The sequence below is a fragment of the Falco naumanni genome, chromosome 21 (assembly GCF_017639655.2).
Source record: "Falco naumanni isolate bFalNau1 chromosome 21, bFalNau1.pat, whole genome shotgun sequence".
Lineage (NCBI taxonomy): Eukaryota > Metazoa > Chordata > Aves > Falconiformes > Falconidae > Falco > Falco naumanni.
This window is the reverse complement of record NC_054074.1, coordinates 108,929-135,670: the sequence shown is the minus strand read 5'-3', so window position 1 is coordinate 135,670 and position 26,742 is coordinate 108,929. Positions and strand designations below refer to the sequence as shown.

Sequence of the window (26,742 nt, the reverse complement as noted above, 5' to 3'; positions counted from 1 at the left end):
TGTGATTTGTTTAACTCCCTCACCATTGCCATCAATTTTCAAATAACAATTGGAAACATTTAATTTACCACAAACACTTCCTTCTTCGGCTAGCAGGTAATCGAGAATCATTAGAATAGTTTGGCTCCTGATCTGTACTTACAGTTTGGATTTTACCATCTGGTATTAAGGATAATTCCTCCTTTCCTACCTCCTCTGCTGCTGCAGAGTGTCATCTGCACATCCCATAACAAGTCACCGTCATGGTAAAACACACAGATTTACATTAGTAGAACTGCTACAGAGTGTATTTTATTTCAGTTTTTCTGCCAATATTCCCCACAGCCTTGCTGAGCAAGGGATATTGTTTTACCTGAACTAGGCAGACCTTCCCCTTATCATTTTTACTGTAACAGGTAAAGCATTTTTTCCTTACCTGGAATTTATTTCCAGATATGCCTGGTTAAAGATTTCTTTTCCACTTAAAGATTTTGGTGAATTTGGCATTCTTACTTGTTTTCTTAGTTTGTACTTTAAAGGTTTCAGGATGTTTTCCTGGTGGCCAGCAGCTCCCACAACTGTAACAAATTCTTTTCACTGAAGTTTAACACCAAATAAGTTGGTTTTGTATTCACCAACTTTTCTACATCACGATTACCTTAGTAAAAATCAACTCGAACCTTTATCCAGTCCTATTCACAACTGACTTTCAAACATCTAAATTTCCCCATCAGAGATTCACCTTTACTCTCCTCAGACCCGCTGCCTGCCCTAGAGGGGCCGTTACCGGTCCTGTTGTGCTGCAAATGCTGCAGCAATCGGGGTGACATTGTCAGGTCCTTCTGCTCAATCGTCAGCAACAGCAACCCCCTCCTCCCCACCAGCAGAAGGGTTCGGGGCAGGAGATGCTCTTCCTGCTCTGCAGGTTACACAAGCCTGCCTCTGCAGCAGCACTTCTGTTTTAACTCTTTCTTACCCTGAATGCACATCTGCTCCTTGTTGCTTTAAGTCTGTGTTATTACATATCAGCCTTCGCAGGCAAACAGCAAACACCCTGCCATGCGTCCAGCGTGACTCAGCCGCACCTTCGAGGGGATACGGGGCTTTGTACAAACTCACCCCAATACTTTAACACTTTCACAGGGTTTTTTGACTCTCCACCCCCCCCGGCTTCAGATCTTACATACATTAGCACAAGTTTTTTATCTTACAACGTGTTTCATTCTGGTTGCTCCATAGAAGGAACCACAACCTCCCCTCTGATCCTTTTCCATTGCTAATATTAAGGGATCTTGTGGAGCTAGGTTAATACCACACTCTTTTGCCACTCTGGGTGATTCCTCAGAGTGAAAAACATACCAGCATACATTACTTCATCCCATTTTTCCTCTCGCCTTAAAAATAACATTAATTTTAGCAAAACATTATAATTCAGTGTGCCGTTTAAGGGCCATTTTCTCTGTCCCCTAACTTAGACAGGGGCCACCACTGATTGCAGTACTTAGCCAAAGTTCTCTTATTCACGCTTCCCCCAGCTGCCCCCCCCCATTTCCTTCCAGTGACCTTTCTTACTATTATCTCAATCGCTATCCCAGCCACAGAGACTCTAATTTCACTTACAGCTCTCTCTCTTATCCCAAGGCGTCCAAACCTTACAGTCAGGGCATTCAATTTCTTGTCGCCACCATACATATAATAATTCTTTACACCATATACACTTTAAAACATACAGAGGTTCACATTCACCCCTCGGATGTTCAAGACAATAACCACATACCAACATTTGTAATATACTGAATACAGAAATGTTCTCACATTTCCAGCATAAATGAGTATAACAATTATTAATAACCTTGTAATTATTAATTAAAAGGCCACTTTTCTCCACATTCCAGCTTATAAAGCGGCCACCATTGATTACAATATTTTATCAATGTTTTCCTATTCACATTTCCACCAGCGGATCCTCCAATATCCTTCCAATGACTCAAAACACACCCTAGCGGATTTTTCTTTAAAATCCCACCACTCTGCTTTCCTCCCATTTTTCCCAGCTTACACTCACAGAACACACTTATCACTTACAGAATTACTACTTACAAAATGCAACACACAGGTATCTTTCTACAGCAACACCAAGAGCTCACTATTATTATCAAAAATATAGCCAAAATCACAGTAACAATTATCAAAGTCAAATTCCACATTCCATAAATCCGGTAACCAAAATAAGCAACACTGCAGCAAATAAGCTTGAAACAATGAATATTCCATTAACGCCTATACATATTCATTACCTGAACCCGCCTACCCTCGCTTCGTATGCTAATTAGCTTATCAGTCTTTCACGCTTGCGCAGATTCTTCCAAAAATTGTGGGCCGGGGTCTTTAGAATGTGGGCCGTGGTCTATGGGAGGAAGGCTGTAGGTCTTCCTCATGGTGTACTTTTCACCTTTTGCTCATTTGCAGTGTTCTTATCAGTCTAAGGTAATTTATGCCCTTGCTGGCCATCTGCTTTTCTTGCTTAATTATTTCTTTCACCCTTATCTGTCCTCTCCTGCTGAAGTGTTCCGCTAAAGTTTTTCCCATGATTTTGCCACAAACTGAGTTTTGAGGAGCGCTTGCCCTAAAGGGTTGTCTGGATTTACCCCAGAGTACAGCTGAAGGGCTTTCCTCAGTCGTTCCAGCCACTCAGTGGGGCTCTCATCTTTCTTTTGCATTTCATTAAATGCTTTATTGATATTCTGGCCACGGGGTACTGCTTCTCTAATCCCCTGAATTACTATAGTTCTCAGGTCCTGCATATGAGTTCTATGCGCCGGATCCTGATTATCCCAATTAGGTCTTTGGAGTGGCCATTTAATATCTGCTTGGGGTCCCTGGGTTTCCTCGGTAGTAAATAATTGACAAAGGATAGATTGCATCTTATCCCAAGTATAAAGATTTGGTCCCAGAAATTGATCTAATCTTTCTGCCACTCCGAGTGGGTCCTCAATTAAGTTTCCCATCTCGGTCCTTTTAAAATCTCATAGGTCAGCCGAATTTAGAGGCACAGAAATATATCCGATCACAGGTTGAGGTCCCCCCATGGGCTTTTCTCTTAGGGGGTATATTTGAGCTGCCCCTTTTTGACTTCTAGTTACGCGTTTAGGAAGAGGGGGAGACCCTTGTTCCGACTCTGGTGGGGGAGTGGGCGCTCTGGGGACCTCTGCAGGAGCAGGAGGAGGAATGTAAGGAGGGGGGGTTAGAAGGGTTTCGTCTAACTCTCCCTTCTTTTTCTTTTGTTTAGTTTTTTTATTTCATTCAGCGGGTAAAGTCTAGCTCCCGGTTTTTTAGCCACACCTCCGCATATTGACTCTCCTCCGGGTTAAGGGTTTTTTTTTATTATTAACCCAGAGGTTTAATTGCTGTCTTACCCAATCTTCTTCTGACCCATAGACTGGCCAAAAGACATTTTTAGAAATCTTCTTCCCTCCCCATATCTTAGTACAATATTCTATCACTTTCTGCTTATCTTTCCCTAGGGTTCCAGGGAAATATCTCCAATTGTCCAAGATATATGCCAGAGGGGTATTCTTAGGTACAGTGGGTACCCTTCCCATGGGAGTCGAAGGCTTGCTGCCCTTCGCCCCCATCTTCTGGAACATCCACAAACATACACTCACTCGCTCCCCTTGTTCCTGGCCCAGTCCCTCGCGGGAGATGGGAGACGCAGTACTTAAGAGTCCGCACTCGCTTGGTTCAGTATATCGAACCTCTCACTCGTTATATTCCAGGAAACCCAATCCCGCCCGAACGGCAAACCCGCGAACAACTTCGCAATATACTTACGCGTCCTGCGTCTTCGTCCGGACTCCCGTGCACAGAATTTTTATGGGATTTTACCGGTTTCTCCTTTGCTCATTATTCTAGAATTTAGGTTCGTCGGTAAGGTTGGAGTAAGCTGTTGGTCGCGGGGCCGCGAAATGTCGCGGGGCGCCTCCCCGGAGGACCAAAGCCCACTGTTCCTTATCCGAGTCACGGCACCAGAAATTGTTATAAATTGAGACCAGCAACGGATCATAATCCAATTAAAATTGTATTAATTATAGCAAGTAGAATATGAGCAAAGACAGCGCTGGACGGCAGGGGAGTCTGCGCTCCACCAACTGCCGCCCTGAGCAGTTCAAACAGTCCCTTTTCATACATCTTTACCCGTGTTCATGAAGTAGTGGAGGTATTGACCCTTCACTCATATATCCTTATGTGGGGTTGTCTGTCTTGTTTCTGTCGGTTCCTGGACATCTGGCGGTTATCTTATCTTTCACAAGCAGTGTCTGGTAGCTGTTTGCATAAGCGTTTTCATATATTTTGTTGCCTAAACTTTACATTGAGCTTAACATAAATCTTAATAAACAATACCCTAGCCCATAGTTTCTCACACCCACGGTGGCCACTGCCTCCCAGCAGTGCCTGCCAGGTGGCCAGGGACACTGGCCCTGAGGGATGGAGGCCAGACTTCCCAGCCCAGGGATGGATTTCACGCTCTGAACACTCCGAGGTTGCTTTTAAAGAGGACACTTCCTCAGCAGAGAACTGGGATTATTTATTGTTTGTTTTCCTCCACAGCAGCCTCCTGCGGGGACAGGCACAGCCATCCCTTGGGGTGCGTGGGGATGCCACCTCCTCAGCCTGACAGAGATGAAGTGTTGTAGGTTGCTTTCTTCAGGGTGTCCAGGAAGAACTGCTCCTTCTCTAAGAAATCATGGTCCTAAGAGAGGGATAGATGGCACGGATATCAGAGTGCCACAGAAATGGGGTCACAGGCCAGGGTGCTGCTCACGAGTGATGGGAGTATCCCAAACCCTCCTCCGTGCGGCGAGCAGCGGGCAGGTACCCATCTGTGGTAGCCCCCGGGGTGTATGGGCTCCCCACAGAGCCCATAACCTCACACCGAGTGAGGCCCACAGAGGAAGGCTCAAAGAGCATCCCTGCCTGGGGAAGGACCCAGCAGGGAAGGAGGGGGCTGAGGATGGGGACATCATGAAGCCAGAGCCCAGCAGAGCTGGCTTCTGCCACCCAGGGATGGGGCAACGCCATCAAGCCAAGGATGTTATCAACCAGCCTGAAACAAGCCGTGAGGACGCACCAACCCTTGCTGCTGGTATCACTCTTCTAGGTGCCCACGGCTTCTGCGAGCCCACCCAGCCCAGCAACGATCTCACACCCACCCTGTGGCCGTCAGGCTCAACCCAGGCTTCACCCAGCCCTGCTCCCACCCAGCTGGTCTGAAGCCCTTTCCAGCCCTGGTTTCCCACCACCTCACCTGCTGGGCCCTGTGCTTCAGCAGCAACAACGTGGCGTAGAGCTCGGTGGGGCCAGCCCCAGTGTCCCTGCTACCCCCTGGGCTATGCCAAGGGAGCGCGCTGGTGGGAAGTGGAAAACCTGGAACAAGAGCCCAACCGTGTGGTACCGCTGCCGTTAGAGGAACAGCAGACGGACAAGTGTCCCTTTTTTTGCTGCCTGCATGTCCCTGCAGCAGGGTCCTCCCCAACCTCCCACTGCAAACGGCCTTTAATCCACCTGCCTCTCCCTTCCTGCCCCCTCTGCCCCCTCCTGGCACTGCCCTGGCTCAGAGGTCTCTGCTGAGCTCCTTCAGAGGATGTGAGGAGGCCAACTCACATCTGAGTGTGTGATGAGCCCCCAGGAACATCCCAAGCCTCCTGAGAAGTGGAATACAAGTGCAACTGGCCCCCGGCATGTCCCGTCCCCCCCCTCCCCCAGCAGCGTGCAGGAAGCCTTACACGGTGTGCTGGAGAGGCCTCTCCTAGGGGCACTGAGGCCCTGCTTTGTGTTCAGCAGCATCGCAGAGTTGGTGGGCAGTTCCTCACGGATCTGTTCGAGCTGTCTCCTCTGGCGAGCCATGCTCAGCCGCTCCTGCCCCATCCCCGGGAGAAAGAGAGAGAAACTGTTGGCAAAGGTTCAGGCCCTTGGCACAGCGGCCCCAGGCCAAGAAGGAAAGGCAAGGGAGTATTTGCCTCGTGAAGACGCTGTTCCTGCTGCTTCAGCTGCTCCAGCTGCTGCTCCATGACCTGCAGCCTCCTCTGGTGCTCGGACTCTATCCTGCACGCCTCTTGCAGGGCTTGCTCCCCTTCCTTGTACTTCTGGGATGAGAGCTGCAAGGCAGAGCAGCTGAGGAGGCTGGGGACAGGGACCCTCGCTGCCCTGGGGCAGGGCTCCTTTGTGCACCCCCTGTTCCCCTCCCAGGACAGCGCTGGGATTCAGCACTCAAGGAGGGATGTGAAACCCCAGCTGTGAATTGCAGCGCAGATGCTTCACTTACCTTGGTCGTGCTTTTAATCTGCTCCTCCTGCTGCTGGATGCGCAGTGTGGCCCTGTCCACCTTCTCCTTCTCCAGCCTCAGCTCCTGCCAGGACTTGTCCAGCAGCTCCCTGTCCCTCACCAGCTGCTCCTCCCTGGTTTTCAGCTCATGGCTCCAGATCTTCAGCTCTGCCTGCTCCTAGGATGGGCATGGGGAAAATCAATGCACTACCTGCCCTATCCTGGACACTATCTCATGTCCCCCCAAGTGATGGGAGAGATCTGCCCCTGTTTTCCTTCTTGTGTTTGCCAGTTTGGGGTGCAGAGCAACACCACCAGGTACCCAACCAATGCTCTCATCCACCCACCCTTGGGCACCAGGGTTGGCAGAGCTGGGATTGTACAGGCGCACACACACACACACACTCCTTCCCCAGAAAGGACGGAGCCCCTCACCCATGCTACACACTCTAAAACATGCTCAAGGCTTGGCAGTTTGTCAGCAGTGGAAACACCCGGCCTGAATGGTTATTTTCCACCCTGGTAGCCCTCAGAAATGCAGCCCTGCCACAGTCTGTGCCACATATCTCCTCTGGACAGCTCCAGGGGGGAGAACTGGCTCCAAACATGTCCCCATGGCATGGGGAGGTTCTGTTTAACCCACCATGGGGGTTTCCTCTCACCAGACTTACAATGGAGGCGGCTGTGCCTGGTCTGGCTGCCCAAACTCCTCACAGGCAAAGGGGAGAGACAGAGGTGACTGATGCTTCAGTCAACATCTAAAACAGGCTGGTGGAGGCTGCTCCTGGAACAGCCCGATTCTCACCACCGCAGTGATGTCTCTTAAAACTTGTTTTAAACACCTGAAGGCAGGGCTGAACATCTCCCCGGTGGGCAGGACCCATCCGTGAGCTGCCAGGTGGTGCTGGAGGCCATGGAGAGGGGCTCTACTGTGGTACCTCGGCCAGGCTCATGATGGTGCCCTCTCTCTGTGAGTCCATCTTCAGGGCTCGGTCCATGTTGCGCTCCATCTGCTCCTTCCTCAGCTGCTGCTGGGTGTGAAATTCAGCCCACTCGGCTGCCAGCTTCCGTTGCTCCTGCGAGCACTTCTGCATCACGGACTTCTGCTCTTCCAGCAGAGCACTCTGGGGAGCGTTGCCAGAGAGGGAGAGAAGAAGCACTAAGTCCCATTCGCCACAGGATTTTTCTCCTTTAACCCATCTCTGCCGCGCAACATCTAGGGGCTGGTTCAAGCCCACGGTGCCTGGTGTGAACCCTGTCACCGTGAGCTCTGGTCCCGTGTTCCTCAAGAACCAGCACGTGCCATGCGCACACACCGCGGCCTCCTGCATCCGTGAGCCAGAGGGCTGGCCTGACTGCGATTCCCCCTGTGTGAGGCTGAGGAGGCAGAGAGCTGCAGAAGGATGCTGCAGCCCAGCACCCAGCTCTTGCCTCCACCACACAATGCAGTGCAGCCCTGGAGATGTCTGCCCCACCTCACCTTCGCCCTCTCCAGCTCTGCTCGCTCCATGGACAGCTGCTGGGTCATGACTCGCCGCTGCTCCTCCAGTGAGTGCTGCAGTGATTCCACTTTGGATTGCTCTGCCGTTGCCCTCCATCGCTCCTGCGTTCAGACACAGAGGTGACAGATGCTATTCACAACCTCCAGGCCAGGAACCTCCAGTTGGTGAGACACATACCCCATACCCAGACAGGAGGGCCGACCCGGGCAGAGGACACAGTGTGGGCTCACCTGCTCCAGCAGCCGAGTCTGCTCACTCAGCCTGGCCTCCATTTTAGCGATCACCTCCTGGAGTCGGCTCCGCTCCTCCTCCATGTCCCTCTGCTGCTGCGACAGCCTGTCCTGGAGCACTTGGGGAGAGGCACGAGCAGCATGAGGCGGGAAGTTCTTCCCTTCTATCCACACCATGTTCACAGAAAAACTGTGTGTGTTTGTGCTCATCACCCCTGGCACATCCCCAGGACACTGCTTTGTAAAGGGAAGACCCCGAGATGTCCAGTGACCAAGGCAGGCAAGGCTTTGCCAGCCTCAGCTCCCAGCCTCTGGCTGACTCAGAGCAACTTCTCCTTGTTTTCTGGGTACCCCCAGCTCCGGTGGAGACCCCGCAGCCGTGCCGGCACAGAGGAACAGCAGACATACCCTTGAGCTGCTCGTCCCGCTGCCGTACCCCCATGGCCAGCTCCTGGGAGGTGGTGTGGTGTGTGGCCTCCACCTTTCGCGAGAGGTCATGCAAGTTGCTGGAGAACTTCTCCATCCGCTCGATGATGCCATTCAGAGACCTGCAGAGAGAAGCGAGGGGAGGGTCACCCCTGTGGGACACGCTTCATCTCACCGCAACGGAGAGGGGGATATTTGGTGGCCCAAAGGCCGGGCAGCCCTGCCCTGAACCTCTCTGGGTCACAGCAGAGCAGTAGGAAGATGCAGCTCCTGCTTCCGGGGGGCACTGACGGGTATTACACAGCTCAGCATCCCCGCAGGCAGTGGGTGGGAGAGGGGATGGCCCCTGTTGCCACGGTCCAAGCCTGGTTCGTGTAGGACAGGGAATGCTGTGGCCAGGGACCAATGTGGGAACACAACTGTCAGTACCTGGTGTACGATGTGGCGCTGGTCACTGCATCGATCTCCTGGTCTTTCAGCCGCTTCAGCCGCTGGAGCTGCTCTTCGTGGTCTTTGCGCATCTCCTGGACAGACACCCTGCGGGACACGGGGAAGGAGCCTGCCACAGGCTGGCACAAACCAGTGCTCCCCATGATGGGCACTGTGGGAGAGGCTTGGTTGTGGGGCTGAGAATCAGGTGCCAGGAGCTGAGCTGGCATGGGGGTCTGTCCTGGGGCATTCCACCGACAGGCATCCACATTTGGGATGGGCCCAATTTTGGGGTTATGAGCTCCTCTACCAAAACCTGATTTGTCATTGACCCAAACTATGTGGACATCAGTGACTCACTGAACTCACTGACCTGAATAAAAGAGATTTGGGGGAAGATAAAACATTGGGTTCAGCATCTTTCAAAATACAATGCATTCACTCTGAAACCACGTCTCCAGTCAGATCTCCCTGTGTCCACCTACAAAGCAAATCCCCGTTCCAAAAGGCACCAAGCTGCCCACAACCCAGTGCTTCTGGAGTCTGGTTTCTCCTTTCACCATGTCCCCAAACCACTCCCTGGTTCCTTCGCTGAGACTGTGGGTACCAGCCACACGTGTGTGCCACTCGTGCCACTCTCACCTCTGCAGCTCTTGCAGACGCTCCATCTCCAGCTTGTTCTGCTGCTCCAGCGTGGCCAGGCGCTGCTGGTGCTGCGCCAGCAGCTCTGCCCGTGCCCGCTCCGCATCCTGGCTCTGCAGCAGGAGCTGAGCCATCAGCTGCTCCTTCTCCAGCCGCAGCCTCTCCTCCCGCTGCCCGTAGGTGTCCTCCACCACCTTCACCTGGTTCCTGCCCCGAGAGGTCACAGCCAGGAAGAAGTGTTGCTTCCACAGCAATACCCAGCACTCCCCCCCCCCCCGCAGAGCGCACACAGGGGTTTGCGAGCAGATCAGTGTTGCTGTGTGCATGGCGAAACACGCAGACCTGAGCCTTGAACCCTCCTGCTACTGCCCACTGTGCTGCCTGGTTGGGGGTGCGCTGGCAATGGGACCAGCCCCTCCTCCTTGTCACCCAGGGGACAGTGGTGGTGAGAGTGGACTCCCATGTTGGCTCACCTGTGGGGCTGCTCTCTGCCCCCACCACGTCCACATCGACATGGCTCTGCGCCCACCTGCCCCAGGGGCGGATTTGGGAAGCATCCCAGCACTCCCACCCCAGGAGAGACAGAGCTGTAGGCGAGGAGGGAAGCACAGGTGAGAGGCTGGTACCTGTGGGTGCTCTCAAGGAGATTCAGTTCCTCCTGGTGCCGCTGCTGGAGATTTTCCAGCAACAGTTTGTGCTGTGTCCGCTCCAGCTCCAGCATTCGGACCTGCCAGGCACCCGGAGAGAAAGTCCTTGTGCTGCCCTGGGGACAGAACTCCCACAGCAGCACTTGGTGGCCATAGGCGTCTCTGGACAGGGAGGTTTCACCTCTCTCCCCTGTCACCCTGATGCTATTGGGACAGGATATGGCTCCTTCTCCTCCCTCTGGGTCACCCGTGGTCCCCCATTCAGCAGGCAATGGGGCTCACCTGGCTCTCCAGCTCTGCCACACGGGCCTGGGCGCTCAGCAGCGCTGCCTGGCAGCCTGATGCATCCTCATGGAGCTGGGCTGCGGGAGCCCCCTGCCTCGTCTCATGCTGCAAGCCCGGGGCTGAGAACTCTGCCTACAAGGATGGAGAGAGAAGATCGAGGCCCTTCAGGATCAGTGGCTTTGTGGTGCGGCCATCAGCCTCCAAAAGAAGGCACCTGCCTTACCTGCAGCTGCGGGGCAGCCTGGACATGTGCCCTGGGTGCAGGAACCTGCGGAGACACAGGGATGCTCTCAGGGAGGTAAAGCCCTGGGGAGAACATCTCCTCCTAGCCTGGAAACGGCGATCCATCTCCAGCCTACTGCAGGACCACCCCCACCCCCCGCCCAATTTCCGTGCTGGCGTGGGTCCCTTCTCCCCAGGTGACACTCGGCAGCCCCCACCCCCAGACACAAGCATGCTGCGCTCTTCCTTCTCTGGGGGCAGAATCAAGGCTGAGACCACAAGCCCTCTGGGAGACAACATGTGTCCCACCACCAGGGCAGGGCGAGGAGCCCAGCTGGATGAGAAGGAGAGGCTTCAAAGACCAAGCAAGAGCTGCCTTCTCTGTGAAAGGCTTCAATTCTCCTTCAGTTGTCTAGAAATAATCTCAGAGCATCTTCAACACTATACTGGGGAAAATCAACTGAAGAAAAAGTCCTTTATCACCTGGAGCCTCTGTTGTCTAGTTAATATAATATGTATATATGCCTGGGGAACGGTGTAAATGCTGCTCAGGCCACGCAGGGCTATAAACACACATGATTTACAAAGCATCCATAGCACCCATGCTTTGGCCTGATAAACGCAACTTGTGGCACCTCGGGGAGCTCCAAACTCTTTGCCTCCATGGACACGGCTTCCCAGAGATGCAAAGTGGGGCACATCCTACCTCAGGCCGAGGGAGCACGGACAGAGCGGGATGGCGGCGAGTCGGCAGCGGAGGGCTCGCGATCGCTGCCCTGATCCTGCACCGCTCGGGGCACGGACCCAGCACACCTACCTGAGTGAGCGGGGCAGGGCCTGGCGCCTCCTGCTTTCCTGGGAATGAGCCTGTAGAGGCTGAACATTGGACAAGTCCATGATTTGAATATAGCAATGGGAACCATCCCCTCCCAGCAGGATGAGGGCCTGGGTCTCCTGGGCACAGCGATGAGGGTCGCGCTCCGCTCTGGGAGCTGGCAATGGGGGCAGAGGGTCAGACAGGCTTGTCCGTGTCTGCATCCCCACTCCACACACAACGGTGGGACTCTGCTCTGCAGAGTAAATCAAGGGACAAAGCACAGCTCCTCCTCCATCTCCATCACCTAGGGAGGAGACTGGGTCCCCTAAGCCACTTTCAGCGGCCTCTGAACCGGCGCACAGCCACAGCCCAGAGCAGAAGGGGGTCTTTCCAGCACATAGCACTGGTGGGACAAGTGTGGGGGCAGCAAAGGGAAGACAGATGGGGCAGCGTGAACTTATGCACACCCATTGCTCCGGCAAAGCGAGTCCCTCACAGCCTTCCGAAAGCCCAAAGGCAGCACTGCGGAGCTCAGTGTGCCCCAGCACACCAGCTGACATGGGGATGGTGGGATCCTGCAGCTCAGCAACCTGCTCCGACAATGGCTGGTCAAAGCCTGGGCAGCATTCATGTGGCCAAGGGAAGTGCTGTGGTTCCTGCCTTTTTTTGGGGGGTTGGTTTTGGGTTTTTTTCAGGGCAGGGAGACCCTTCTCCGCATACCAAACTGTACAAATCTCTGCTGCCCGAACCGTACAACCACAGGAAACGCACCCAAGGCACCGGCATTTCTGGAGGGATGCCCCTTCGCAGGATCCGATGGTTGAACCGAGGCTTGTTTCGTGGTGCTGAGCCAGGGGACCGGCTGCCTGCGTGGGCACAGAGACACAAGTGACGCACAGCAGTGTCACAGCGCAGGGAGAGGCACGCAGACATTATCCCGCTTGGCATTTTTGCAAGTTTAAAGCTTGGCTGTCGCACTGCGATCGAACAGGCAAGGGCCCGACGATCCTTCAGCGCTGCCTTCCTTCCCGGTTACACAGGTCCCAGACCAAAGTGGTCACGGCTGGCTACCAGCCCTCCCCGCTCCCCCACCTACACATGCAGCCGCTTCCCACAGGAATTCTCCCTTGTGGAGGTGTCTGAAAGGTGAAGGAGGCCTCACCTGGAGCCATCTGCACTCGCTGCCTGGTCCTGCGGGACAGCTGCCTGCTGCGGTGCTCCTGTGGGGCTGGCTGGCTGGCTGCAAGCAAAAAACACCCCATGGGGGAGAGCCCAGGAGGCAAGGAAAGACAAGATCCTTTCCCTCAACACCAGTTCCTGCCTTGCAGGTGAAAACCTATCCCACTCAGCTGCGGCAGGATTCAACCTGTTGGCTTCAGAGGGAGCAAAGACACCTCAGAACCTCCATCTCTGGAGGAACACCAGTTCCTCCTTGCTGCATCCACCCCCTTCCCCTGGGCAACATGCCCCTGCCCACGACACACGCGGCTGCTTCTCTGCAATTCACTTCTGAGTCCCATCCCCATGGCACAAGCCTGAACCTGTCTGTGCCAACTCAGCTGGAGGAGGTGGTTTTCCTGGAACTAGGAGGAACGAAGGGGAAAGAAGGCAGGAATGAGGAGCATGCGTGGAGCTCGTGGGGGTATGCTGATCCAGGACAATCCCACAGGACCTGGGGCAGCACGTGCAATCTCAGCCATGACTAGAAGGAGAGCCCAGAGGTGCGATGGCCCTGCAGGCTGCACCAGTGGGAGAAACCTCTGCGTTATTAACCCAACCCGAGGCAAGAGAGCACTTAAAATGGATTTCTTAAATCCGAGCAGAGGATTTCTGAGACGTCCTGTTGGAGCAGCTGCATGATGGGAGCCCTGTGGCCACCAGCTGTGCTTTTACCTGACAGGAGCGTGGGGATCCAGCCCTCCTTCTGGGGACTCCAAGGGCTTGGCACTTTGCTCCTGAGCCTTCGCCTGTGCTTGGGCTTTCTTGCGAGACAAGGCAGCGCTCAGCCAGTTGTCTTCCTCCAGCGGGTCAGGTTTAGCCAGCGCTGCCTCTGCAGCCGGGAGCTGGCTGGTGGGGCCGGGCTGCTGGGCTGTGCCAGGGCTGGGGTAGCTCACTGCAGGATTGGCTTTTGCTGCAGATGTTGGCTTCGCATCCATAAAATCCTCATCTTTCAAGCCCAGCCAGTCACCTCGAGTCCGGCTGCTCCGCACAGGGCTGTGCCTGGCTGAAGGAGGAGATTTGGAGCGGGGTTCTGGTTTTGGTTCGCTGCTGTTCTCGGCTGGAAACCTGCTGCAAGGAGAAGCAGTCACATACGTGCCTGTGAGAGGACCCCGGGGACCCTGCCCGGGGACCCTGCCCGGGGACCCTGCCCGGGGACCCTGCCCGGGGACCCTGCCCGCTCTGCCGCGGGGGCAGCGTGGCTGCTGGCTGGAGCTCCACACGCAGAGCACAATACCTCACAGGCTGCCTCCTCGCCGGCTGGCCCTTGGGCATGGAGGCCACCGTCGGCTGGTACGCTCCAAAGACAAAATCCTCCTTGTCCCAGCCGTCTTCCTTCTCTGTTCAGACAAGCAGCTTTGAGTCAGCGCCTAGAGGAGCGGCTGTTTGCAAAGACACCAGCCCTCCTCCTCCTCCCCTGCAATTCCCACTGCGATTGCTGCCTCTGGGAAGACACAGCTGGAAACATCTTCCCTGGAAACCTGCGAGCAACGTGTCTCCTCCACGGGGCTGGGAAAAGTTGCTTTGCTGAGAATCAGTCCATGTCCAAAGGCAACTGAGTTACAGCTGATGTGCAAATGCCCCCAGGCTGCCTCGAAGGCAGGGTACAACACTTTTGCATCAGTCACCTTTGCCCCAGAGCTGACTGGGAGCCCATTAGCCACCCTGCTGACCACTACAGAAAGGGTATTTCCCCTTCAAGGACATTAGAAATCAATCTCGCCCTCCCAAGCCAACGCCATCACCTCTGCAGACCTTCCCAGCATCCCTGGCCACGCTCACCTGGCTGCTTTTGGTACTTCTTATCCAGTTTGAACTCTCTGCGCTCTCCTGTGCCTGGCTGTTCCAGGATTTTGGCCACGGAATTTCGTCCCAGCAACTCATCCAGCTTGGAGCGGGCTGGCCGGAGCACCTCTCTGTTGGTGACACAGTGGCAGATAGGTTTCCCTGGGAGGCAGGGCTGTTTCTTGTCACACAGCCTTGCCAGGGTGCTCTGGCTCTTCTCTGTGAAACGAGGCTGCTCTTGCCCCTTTCTGGGACCCACAGGCAGAAGCTCCAGCATCCCCCCCCCCACAGCATGCTGGCACCATCCCAACGCACAAGCCATCCCCTGCTTTACTCTCACTGCCTCTTCATTGCCCTTACTTTTCTGCCTTCTTTCCCTGCTTCTCAGCTCCTTTTGAGCCACTGCCAAGTCCCAGCGCATGCATCAGGTCGTCATCAGTATCTTCAAAAGTGAGCTCAGCCCTCCTCTGGACCGGGGCCACGGTGTGCAGGGGCGTCTGGGGTGGAGGTGGCTCTGTGGATGGGATCACACATGGTAAAGGTTTGATCAGGGCTTTTTTTTTTTTTAAACAGGAGATCAAAGCATCCCTGCCTGCTCTTATCTCTCAGGACCATTTAAAAAGTAATTTTTAAGATCAGCGAACAGATCTCACAGCAAGTAACACAGCGGCAATGCACTACTGCCTGGTCTGCAGCCATGCATCCACTGCTGGGACACTGCTGGGTGCCACTGACACTGGGGTTTCCAGCTCTGGATAACGCCAGGAGCTTCTTTAGCTTTGAAAGTTTCCAGTCAGATAATTCCTGTCCCCTTTTGCCTAAAGTCCCTCTCTACCAACACACCTTAGACCTTGCCCTAACCCACCAGCTGCTACTTGCATCCAGAGTAGATTTATCAGGGTGAAAGGTGATTTTAGGGGACCCTCAGACCCATTAGCATCCCTGCTGCAGGAACAAGAGGGACAAGTGCCTGTAACACAGCCACAGCTGGATCCCACCCAGAGGTGCCCCAGTTGTGGTGTGGCACGGACTGGTGCTGCTCTCAGACACCCAAATCCTGACCCAGAAAATTTGTTCTCAGTTGGCAATGCGTGCAGAACGGGCTGGATGAGGTCAAAGGTAAGATCAGAGCCTCCATTCCTGGAAAGGAAAGCTCAGCTCCGTAATCTGCGGCGCACTGCAAGTATCAAGCACTTGGTGAGCTGTGGCACAATTAACCCTGTTACCAAGCTGCTCTATAAATTACGTTACTGGCTAATAAGAGGTAGGACTAGGTGGCTTTCAATGTAATCATTTTGGATCTCACACAGACTAATCCACGCTGCTGATTTATGTAATACAAAGAGGATGCACTGAGCAACCCCACTTACCTTTCTCTTTGCTCTGTTCTGGTTTTTCCTCAGAGCTGCTTTTAGCGCCTGTTGGAGCTGGTTTCTTGGGAGCATCCTGCTCCTCATCAGACAAAAGTCCTGCCAAAGGATCATCTAAATCTGGGAATTACCCAGCAGGTACAGGAAAAGAGAATAACAAAACAAACAAACAAACGCAACGTTATTTAGAAGAAGAGCTCTGCACTACGCCAGCCACTGTTCCCCACAACGTGCACGTGGGGACAGCAGAGTGTATCTGCCCAAAGCCATGAGCGCGGGTCCTGCAGGGACCTGGGATACCCTTGAGTCTCCCTGAACTTCAAACACTCAAAGACTTAGATTTCCGTTCAGTTTTTCCACGTTTTCATCCTCCCGGAAGAAAATAACTCAAAAATTTGGGTGCTTTAATGCCTGAACACAGCTTAGGCAAAGAAAAAGGGGAGAAAGGCCACCTAAATCACCTAAAGCCCATTAAGGTTTTTGTTTTTTTTTTTTTTTTAACAGATTTTAACAGATCCTGATCTTTGTTAAAGCACAGGCTTTGAGAACCAGATTTCAGCTGTGCCAGGAAACCACTCCCCTGTTCAGAAGCTGGACAGAATCCCCCCTGACACAGGGGCTCCCAAGTGTTACAATCATTAAAAACCAAAGCACATATAAAAATGCAAATGCCCCCAGGAATCACCCCCCAGCCCTGTCCTGGGGAGGGCCTCGAATGCAGAGGTTTTTTTTCCCTTTGGTCACCTCTGAAGGATTACATTTGCACTAGCATCATAGGGGTGAAGGACTCCGTATCTTATTAACCAGTCAAGCCTCCAGCTAACCGAGGAGGCAAAGAGCACGGGCAGAGCCCCCAGTGCCCCCCCGCAGCCGCGTGAAGTGAGATCCCACCTTCAAAGTTAAATTTCTTGTTGTGTCGGGGAGCGGCAGGGGATGAGAGCGCCTTCTTTTCCATCGCAGGCACTTTCTCTCCTAGAAAGAGAGGCCACGGCTCTCAGAGACAAGGTACTGCAGAAATGCCCCGGTCCCACCCTAGCTAAGGGTCGCTTTTTGGGTGGCAGCCCCCTAAAAGCACCCGCTGTGATGGACAGACCCCCCCACAGCCCTGCCAGGTGCACATCTCTCCGGAGGGGTCTCCTTGCAAGCAGAGGAGAAAAGGGCCAGGGGAAGATCAGGGCACTTTAGGGGCTGGCAGATCTGAAATGCAGCTCCTCTGGCTCTCCTTGCCCCCAGAGCAGGGGGCTCCCCACCAGAAACACTTTGCACCACCCCAGGGAACAGCCGAGTGGTGTTTGGTGGGAGGTGGCAGCGGCTGCTGGTGTGAGTGACGTCCAGGGATCTCCTAAGGGATAACACATGGCCAGAATAACACTCCTGCAAAAAGCAACCAGGAAAAGCATTTTAGGGAACAAATCCACTTTTTGCTCCGTATCCCAGATAAGGATAGGAAAATATCCCTGCTCGTTTACAATCAGGGTGTGAAAAGAATAGCAGAATCTCCTTTTTACCTTCCTCAGGAGCTACCAGCTTCCCTGTGTTTTTTACTCCTCCTCCCAAGAAGTCACATTTCCCAGGACCTTTCACAGTTGTCTTCCCTGGCCCAGAACTGGGTTTCGGGATTCCCAGGAGATCAGCTTCCATGTCGTCCATATCCTGGAAAGCAAGAGGACAAGGATGGGGAGCAGGGTGAGAGCTGCTTCTCCCTTCGGAGGCTGGTGCTGGAGGCCATGGCAGCGCGCTGGGGCGGAGATGGAGGGGATGGATGGAGATGGAGGGGATGGATGGAGATGGAGGGGATGGATGGAGATGGAGGGGATGGATGGAGATGGAGGGGATGGATGGAGATGGAGGGGATGGATGGAGATGGAGGGGATGGATGGAGATGGAGGGGATGGATGGAGATGGAGGGGATGGATGGAGATGGAGGGGATGGATGGAGATGGAGGGGATTTAAGGACTTGCCTTCAGGGTCTGCAGCACAGCTTGTGGGTCTGTGTCGGAGACACTGGATCCCTGCATGCCAGGGAGGGGAGACATCAGAGGGGAAGAGATTTTTGGAAACTCCTCACCCCTTACCCCATATCCCTTGATATCCGTTTTATGAGATAGAAGAATACATGCCCAACTCCTCCTGGTGTCCTCCTCTCTGGAAACCCCCTGTGCCCCAATTCCTTTGCTGAGATCCTGCTGCCTCTAGGAGAAGCATCAGGAAAACCCAAGGCCGTTGCTCTGGGTGAAGGTCCTTCCTACAACACTTTACCCAAAGTGCACGCAGGAAGGCTGGGCTGCAGCAGCACGTGCCCCCCAGCTTTGCTCCATCTCACCCAAGGCACCAGGAAGCCCTTCTTCCACCACCACCCCCGCCCTGTCCTGTCTTCCCCACCCCACTGGGATGCTGGAGAGGGGTTACCTCTTCAGCCAGACATCACAGCTCATCGCTGGCACGCCACTGCTGACCTGGCCGGGGTGATACCGCCGCAACCTTGGCCCGGCTCAGCCCCAGCCCTCGGGACTCCCAGGCTCTTTCCTGAACCTTGGACTCACCTCTGCAGAATTTATGTCCTTCGCAGGGAGTCTGTCGAAGAAATCATCTTCTAAAATGGACCTATGACACAAGCCCGGGGGTTAGCAGCACCACACGTGAGCTCGGCCAGTGTGTCCAGGGACAGCCAAGCCAGGCCAGGCAGCGGGAGGCAGAGGAGACCACACAGGGCTGCCACACCAGCCGCATCGTACAACGCAGAAAATGAGGCTAAAATAGCACTGGGATAAAGGACGGCAGTGCTGGGACTGCTCTATTTAAGCAACTGTTACAAAGCAGATTTACAGAAGATGTACAGGGCTGGGAGACACCCAACTCTTGCTGGAAAGCTTCGGGCTCTGGGCTCCCAGTTCCCAAAGGCATCGCAGAAGATAACTCGCCTTCCCAGGCAATCACTGTTGGGGCAGGGAGGGAGGTGGAAAAGCCAAGGATGGGGCAGATCAGAAGGATTTGGCGAGGACAAAGAGATCTTCAAGTGAGATCTCTCACAGGAGAGGCTGTGTCCGAAAGGCACTCACTTCTTTCTGGCCTGCAAGCCAGTGTCCTGGGCTCTCCTACTGCTGCCCACAGCCGGCTGGGAAGCTTTGGCAGATTTAACAGAGGTTTCATCTGGAAACAAGACAGGGAGAGATGAGGATGATGGACACGGGCATATTCCTGACCTAGGCACTCCAAAGGGGGATCTGCTGTCTACCCCGGGGCCACAGAGGCTTTTAATCAGAGGTGAACTTCACTTTGCCTCCCCAAAAGCTGATGTCCAGCCTATTCAATGGCCTCTGACTCCGAGAAGCCCTGCTCCCTGCTCCATCCCCTCCTCACAGCTGGAGCCCCCTTGCAGATCAATGGCTGTTGCACCAGCACCTCCTGCTCCCAGGAGGGGAGTAAGAATAGAAGGACGCTGCCCTTTCAGCTGAGAAGAAGGTTCGTTTTACCATCATAGCCCAGGAGGTCACCAAGCACATCATCGATGGAGCCTGAAATGAGACAAATTAAGCTGTTGAGGCAGGTGAGCTCACCAAGCAGGCATAGGAAAGCTCCCAGTTTCAGTATGGCTTGCTCTTTGGAAATCTGCTAGAATAAAGTTTTGGTCTTAAGCATCATCAGCGTCAGGCCTTCCTTGTCAGTCTAGAGAGAACTGCCAGGACCTGATCAGTATTTTGTGGATAAAAAATTTAGCTTCACTTAGCCAGAAATGGGGTATCTTTATCAAATGAACCAGCTGCTTTGTATTCAGTTAGTCACTGGCCACAAGCAGCACTTAACCTGTGAGCTCTCACCCCGCAGGATCTCGAGTCCCTGGGCAACCCCAAAAGCACTGCTTCAGTATCAGGGGCTGCAAGAGGCCTCCAAACAGTATCCCTCCAAACAGGGATAAGGTGATGGGAAGAACTGAAACAAATGCTTATATTCTCCCCTGAATTTGGGAAAGCCCACAAGAAAGGAATGTGGGACCTCAATAAACAAATCCGCTTGATGTGAGCGGCAGGTGAAAATCTCTGGTTCAGGAACGACATGATGATGCACTCAACCATCTGCAGCTTTCAGACAAGGATCATGAAACATTTCAGTAGCCAGGACTGCCACCTGAGAGTGTCCCCCCCCCCCCGCCCCAGGCATTCCCAGCAGATCGAAGCACCTACGGACAGCAAAAGGAAAGCCTGCAGCATATGTACGTACCTCTTAAACTTTTCTTGGGTTTTGTAGCCTGGGGAGAAAGAAAAATTCCCTCATTAGAAAATGAAGCAAGTCTGTCCTGGACTTTCTCAAAACACACTAAAGCCAGAGGCAGGTTTCTCCAGAGCATCCCATAAACAGCAGCGAGGCCCTCCTCCTGCCCGTGCTGTTTGGGAAATGACACGTGAAATGCAGAACTACAAAGGTATTTCCAACTTCAGAGACACGGGTGAGCACAGCCCCTCCCGACTGCCAGCTGGGCAGGACCCTCCAGCCCTTGGGATCACTTCTGCCTCCAGGCAGAGCTGCCAGAGCATCAGATCCGGATTTCCCAGCCCCGCCTCAGCCCCGCACCGCAGGGCCACGCTCACCATCCGCGTCCGGTTACGGATTCTTCTTCCACGTTGCAGGGGGACCCGGCACCACTGGTCACATCCACACCAACCTCCTGCCTGAAGGGAGAGGAGGGTTCCCCGATGTGCCACCACGGCCGGAGGCACCTCTCCCACAGAGATGTCCCTCTCCGGCTCGGGGGGCTGCAGCCTGCCAGGCTGGCTCCGCGCCGCGCCCACCCCCCGAGCCCCTCTCAACAAGGCTCCATTTGAGTCTGAAAAACACCCCCCCCCCCCCCACCCCAAACCGGCTTCGTGCTCCTGCAGCCCGGGGGGGACATCACACCCCCCCCCAGGGAACCAGGGAGGGTGAAGGTTCCGGCCGCCCCCGACCCCAGCACAGCCCGGGGGGTCCCGCTTAGCCCAGAGCCTGCGGAGCAGCCAGGGGCAGAGGGAGGGAAACCCCCCCACCCACCCCCCCTTGGGTCCGGGGCACCCGCGGGGACCTGGGACAAGCAAAGCGCTGCTGGAGGCGAGGGGTGCGCGGCCCGGAGGCGCGGAGCCCCCCACTTACCGCTCAACCGCCCCCCGGCTCCGCCTCTGCGCATCCCGTTGCCATGGCGCCCGCTGCCCCCTGACCCCGGCGCCCCGCGCCAGCGCCCGCCAGACCCCGAGCCCGCAGCCCCCCAGGGCCGAGCCCGCAGCCCCCCGAACCCGCAGCCCCCTCACCCCCAGCCCCCCGCCCCCGCAGCCCCCCAGCCCGCACCGGCAGCACGCCGGACACCCGCCCCCGGAAGGCCGCGGCTCACCCGGCACGGCACGGCCCGGCCCGGCCCGGCCCCCCCCGCGGGACGATGGGATGTGTAGTCCCCGCCGGGCCCCCGGAGCTGGGGGTGCCCCCAGCGCTGCACCCCCCGCACGAGGGGCTGAGAGCGGCTGCGGTGCCCCCGGCCACCCCCAGCACGTGCCCTGGCACAAAGCGGGGCTTTAACGCCCTGGCCTGGTGTTTAATTGTTGTTAATTGGCGCCAACAAGGAGCAACGCCAGCCCTCCTTTCGAGACCCCCGGGCACCAGCGGGAGCACAAGGAGCCAGCCCCAGGCCAGGCACCGGGGGGTTACAGCCCCCAGCCCCGCCATGGGGCACCCAGCGCCCAGCCCCCTGTGGAGCACAGCAGGCTGGGCGCAGGAGACCCCGGCAGCCCCCCCGTTGTTATAAATTGAGACCACAACGGATCATAATCCAATTAAAATTGTATTAATTATAGCAAGTAGAATATGAGCAAAGACAGCGCTGGACGGCAGGGGAGTCTGCGCTCCACCAACTGCCGCCCTGAGCAGTTCAAACAGTCCCTTTTCATACATCTTTACCCGTGTTCATGAAGTAGTGGAGGTATTGACCCTTCACTCATATATCCTTATGTGGGGTTGTCTGTCTTGTTTCTGTCGGTTCCTGGACATCTGGCGGTTATCTTATCTTTCACAAGCAGTGTCTGGTAGCTGTTTGCATAAGCGTTTTCATATATTTTGTTGCCTAAACTTTACATTGAGCTTAACATAAATCTTAATAAACAATACCCTAGTCCATAGTTTCTCACAATCCCCCCTTTTTCTTTTTATCCTATTGAGCTTAACATAAATCTTAATAAACAATACCCTAGTCCATACTTTCTCACAATCCCCCCTTTTTCTTTTTATCCTATTGTTTATTAGACGCTACTTTCATTCTCGGCACTGCAAGTAAACCTTTTTCCACAATCCCAACATTTATCATAACACTCACAAGGTAATACGTCACAATTACAATAGGCATAGTTGGGTAATACATATAATAATAACATACAAAACCAAAACTTAAAAATAAAACTTTTTCTTAACACATTCCCTTTTTTTTTTTTTTTTTAACATGCGTCACTATCATGGCTAGACTATAGGGATTTCGCATGCGCGGTCTTTCCAGATTTTTCCAACACATTCTGTGGGGCTTTAAAATCGCGCATGCGCATGTTCAAAGGTATACACGGACCATTCGCGTGATCAACAATGGCTACTGCGTGCCCAGATGAAGTCCCAAACCCATTTCCCGAGCTTACCACTCCGGTAAGTCTGTTAATGGTAACATTCATGGCACTATGGCCAAATGACAGGTCCCTGTTTTCAATGTAAGGTTTTCTTACCACCAGACCACCACGTCACCTGCCAGAGAAGAAGGGTCTAGAGTGGACATTTCGCCCTCTGAACATTCTGTAAGGTGAGTGTTCTCAAAACGTTTAACCTATATGGTTCATTAGAAAGAAGATCAAAATTTTATATATATATTTTTTTTTTTTTCCTGTTGCTGTTTAGGCAGAGGGTGCGTTTTTCTGTTGTCTCACGTCAAGAACTTATGGCGGAGGTGAAAAAGTATAAAAGGCGTTTCCATATCCTCGTCTTTGCGTTCCTGGCGCTTGTTTTTGTTGCTATTCTATTTTTTTTTTTTACTCAGCTTACATTGTTATCTGAATTGTTAAGAGTCAATTGTTTCCAAATTCTTGTTGGCTATTAAAATGTTATTTTGTGTGTACATTTTGTCATACTACTCGCATTTGTTTAACGCCATCGGGTGAAACCATAATAGCAAATTGCATGTTAGTTATAACGTGTTGAATTAATCTTATAAAACATGGAACAGCACATGGCAAAAACAATAAGGTGGCTAATCCACATAACAAATAAAATAGGATTCGTTTTACCCAGGGGCTCCCGAGAAGCCAGGAAAACAAGTCAATATTCGTCTTTCCAAGTTCGGAAGGGAACATGGGCTAACTTCCCTGTCTCTGATGTGATTTGTTTAACTACCTCACCATTGTCATCACTTTTCAAACAACAATTGGAAACATTTACTTTATCACAAACACCTCTTTCTTCGGCTAGCAGGTAATCGAGAACCATCCTGTGTTGATAAGTTGCATTTCACGTCAAAAGCTTTAGCTGTTTGATTAGTAATAATTTCCAAGACAGCCTGTAGACGAATGATACGATTCAGATTGTAGATAGGTTCTCGAGCACCGTTAATGAGTTCATTAGGATTCCAAGTTGCAGGTTTATAATACTGTATGATACGTTGGGGTGTCCATTCATTTAATAAATATTGGTACCCCCTCAATTCTTGGGAGTCTGGAAAAATCAACTTGCCACTGTTGCCCTGGCTAATTTTCAAACACATTTCACATCGCTGAGTCACCTGTTTTATTACAGTATACAAGTTCTGCCCTATCAATTTCTGATTTAGACTTTTATATAAATTATCAGCTCCCCAATGCATCCTATTATGTTCTATTACGGCTGTGGTCCATATTAAATTGGATGGTACCACTATACGACCATCCCTCAAATAAGTCCACTTATTTATTTTATCATTCATGTCCTGAATGACCTTTAAGTTTTCTTTAGAATAATTTGGCTCCTGATCTGTACTTACAGTTTGGATTTTACCATCTGGTATTAAGGATAATTCCTTCTTTCCTACCTCTTCTGCTACTTGTATGGCTTCATGGTCGGCCAGGCGGTTTCCAATTTCCAAATCAGTGCCTTAATGGGCCATCTTATGTTCTTCCTTCCTGGACGACCCTCTTATAACAGAGGGGGCCCTTCCTCACATCAAGGTCTGGCATGGCACATGTCCCCACCGCTCAACGCCTACTGGGTTGCAGCCAGCAGCAGAGCTCAAGATCCTTCTTGGTGGCAAACACAGAGGCCAACCCAGTCTTGCCCTTGATTGTGGTAGGAGGCACTTGACCAACCTTATTCCTTGTACTTTGTTGTCAATGCAGAGTTTCATCTGCGCATCCCATAACAAGTCACAGTCATGGTAAAACACAGATTTACATTAGTAGAACTACTACAGAGTGTATTTTATTTTAGTTTTTATGCAATATTCCCCACAGCCTTGCTGACCAAGGGATATTGTTTTACCTGAACTAGGCAGGCCTCCTGTTTATCATTTTTACTGTAACAGGGAAAGCATTTTTCCCTTTACTTGGAATTTACTTTCAGATATACCTGGTTAAAGATTTCTTTTACTTCAGGGAGGTCCTCTCTTCCACTTTTCTGTTGAATTAAAGATAAGCTCAACATCTTAGTTAATTGATCATTTTTAACTTTTGGTTTCATTTCCCCTTCTTTAAACGTCTAGATGTTCTAATAAATCTCTTCCCAACAAAGATTTTGGTGAATTTGGCATTCTTATTTGTTTTCTTAGTTTGTACTTTAAAGGTTTCAGGATATTTTCCTGGTGGCCAGCAGCTCCCACAACTGTAACAAATTCTTTTCACTGAAGTTTAACACCAAATAAGTTGGTTTTGTATTCACCAACTTTTCTACATCACGATTACCTTAGTAAAAATCAACTCGAACCTTTATCCAGTCCTATTCACAACTGACTTTCAAACATCTAAATTTCCCCATCAGAGATTCACCTTTACTCTCCTCAGACCCGCTGCCTGCCCTAGAGGGGCCGTTACCGGTCCTGTTGTGCTGCAAATGCTGCAGCAATCGGGGTGACATTGTCAGGTCCTTCTGCTCAATCGTCAGCAACAGCAACCCCCTCCTCCCCACCAGCAGAAGGATTCGGGGCAGGAGATGCTCTTCCTGCTCTGCAGGTTACACAAGCCTGCCTCTGCAGCAGCACTTCTGTTTTAACTCTTTCTTACCCTGAATGCACATCTGCTCCTTGTTGCTTTAAGTCTGTGTTATTACATATCAGCCTTCGCAGGCAAACAGCAAACACCCTGCCATGCATCCAGCGTGACTCAGCCGCACCTTCGAGGGGATACGGGGCTTTGTACAAACTCACCCCAATACTTTAACACTTTCACAGGGTCTAGATAGCAGCGGGAGGGGAGTGAGGGAGGTGGTAAGAGCTGGGGGGGAGGAGGGCGGTGGAGGTGTATACGGAGGGGGAGAGGTAGGGATCTCATCCTCACTTCTATTCTTCTTCTTTTTCCCCCCTTGTTTTCTTTTAACGGGAACACGAGGGCCCTAGTTTCAGACCCTACCCATAAGGAAGCATACTCACTTTCCTCCAGGCAAAAGGGGTCTTTTGAATTCACATATATATTCAAAGCCTGGCATATCCAGTCTTCAGATGCCCCGAAGACCGGTCAGTAGAGGTGGTCACCCCTAATTTGTTTCCCACCCCAAACTTCCATACAGTAGTGTATCAATCTTACTTTACTCTTACCCTGCCTAGAAGGGTACGCATCCCAAAATTTTATCGTTAGTCCTAGCGGACTCTCCGGTGGTATCTGTGGGAGCCTAATCTGGACCCCAGAACCACCCATGGGATCACAGGGCTTTGCTTTTCCTCTGTCCCGTCTTCCGAGGCGCCTTCTTTCACTCACGCACTCGCTTCCCCTGGTTCGTGGCGCAGCCCCTCGCGGGGTCTGGAAAGCTCACTGCTGAGGGTCCGCACTCACTTCGCCCTCCCTGGGCGTCTCACACAAGCACGCTTCAGGATACCCAACCCCAACCGAACGGTTCACCGGCCTATACTCACGCGTCCTGCGTCTTCATTCGGGCTTCGTGCACAGAGATTACGGGGTAACCGGTTTTATTTGCTCACTGTCACATTTGAGGTTCGTCGGTAAAGGATTTGGCGTAGAAGCACCCCGACAAGGGCCGCTTATCCAGCGGGGCGCCTCCCCTGCCACGGACCTCAGGCCAGATTGCCCTTATCCGAGTCACGGCACCAAAATTGTTAGAGTTTACCTGTCCAATGAAATGCCAGAGACTGGCCAATTAGAAAATGTGATTTATTAAAGCAAGCGACAAGTAAGCAAAACAGCGCTGGGCGGCCGGGGAGTCTCCTGCTCCACCAACGGCGCGCAAATTCAAGCAAGCTGAGCAGCTCTTTTTGTCTTCCCCGAGGTCGCTTCTGACACCCTCAGTAGCCCCTCTGCTGCTTCTGTTGTGGTGGTTTCTTGCCAGACAGGACGTTCCCATGTTTGGTGTAGCAAGATCACATTGTGGACATGTCTCTTCTTGTTAAACAGGAAGTTCTTAAGACCACCACGACGGGTTCGTTCCTCTTGCTTGCCTTGGTCGATCAGCAAATTACCTTGAGTTACTTATTACAGTACCAGCCCAGGAGAGAGGGGAGGCTGCTGCAGCCCCCGCCCCGGCTGCGGCCAAGGAAGCGTGTTCCAGTGGGCACACGCGTGCCGAGCGGGCATGCCCACCGCACACACGTGTGCATGCAGTTCGGGTCAGCGCTCGGTTATGCGGTGTGCATACCCGCACAGGCAGGCAGAGGCAGCCCCCAGCCCCCGGTGCCTGTAAGCACG

At 53.0% G+C, this 26,742-nt stretch overlaps 1 protein-coding gene across 1 annotated transcript; it reads right to left on the bottom strand.

Moving 5' to 3' along the window:
* Positions 1 to 4,543: 4,543 nt before the first annotated feature.
* Positions 4,544 to 21,102, bottom strand: LOC121080180 (fas-binding factor 1 homolog). Its single transcript, XM_040578051.1, has 31 exons — positions 20,996 to 21,102; positions 20,461 to 20,541; positions 20,093 to 20,120; positions 19,348 to 19,389; positions 18,934 to 19,024; positions 18,418 to 18,478; positions 17,836 to 17,886; positions 17,382 to 17,526; positions 16,765 to 16,845; positions 15,874 to 15,993; positions 14,864 to 15,017; positions 14,501 to 14,634; positions 13,956 to 14,058; positions 13,394 to 13,789; positions 12,663 to 12,740; positions 12,272 to 12,366; positions 11,501 to 11,559; positions 10,685 to 10,729; positions 10,459 to 10,593; positions 10,156 to 10,256; positions 9,530 to 9,736; positions 8,888 to 8,995; positions 8,441 to 8,580; positions 8,033 to 8,151; positions 7,781 to 7,903; positions 7,239 to 7,424; positions 6,302 to 6,478; positions 5,997 to 6,134; positions 5,763 to 5,895; positions 5,285 to 5,403; positions 4,544 to 4,729 (listed from the first exon to the last, which is right to left on the bottom strand). Exons 2-31 carry the CDS (start codon positions 20,461 to 20,463, stop codon positions 4,646 to 4,648), a joined length of 3,456 nt encoding a protein of 1,151 aa, XP_040433985.1. The 5' UTR covers positions 20,464 to 20,541; positions 20,996 to 21,102; the 3' UTR covers positions 4,544 to 4,645.
* Between the last annotated feature and the right edge of the window lie 5,640 nt (positions 21,103 to 26,742).

Excerpts from the sequence above, each read along its gene's own strand:
- LOC121080180 (XM_040578051.1), bottom strand. Across the intron at positions 19,390-20,092 it reads ACCCAAGAAAAGTTTAAGAG|GCTCCATCGATGATGTGCTT; the intron begins GTACGTACATAT and ends GTCTCATTTCAG. Across the intron at positions 18,479-18,933 it reads GGCTTGCAGGCCAGAAAGAA|GTCCATTTTAGAAGATGATT; the intron begins GTGAGTGCCTTT and ends CTTGTGTCATAG.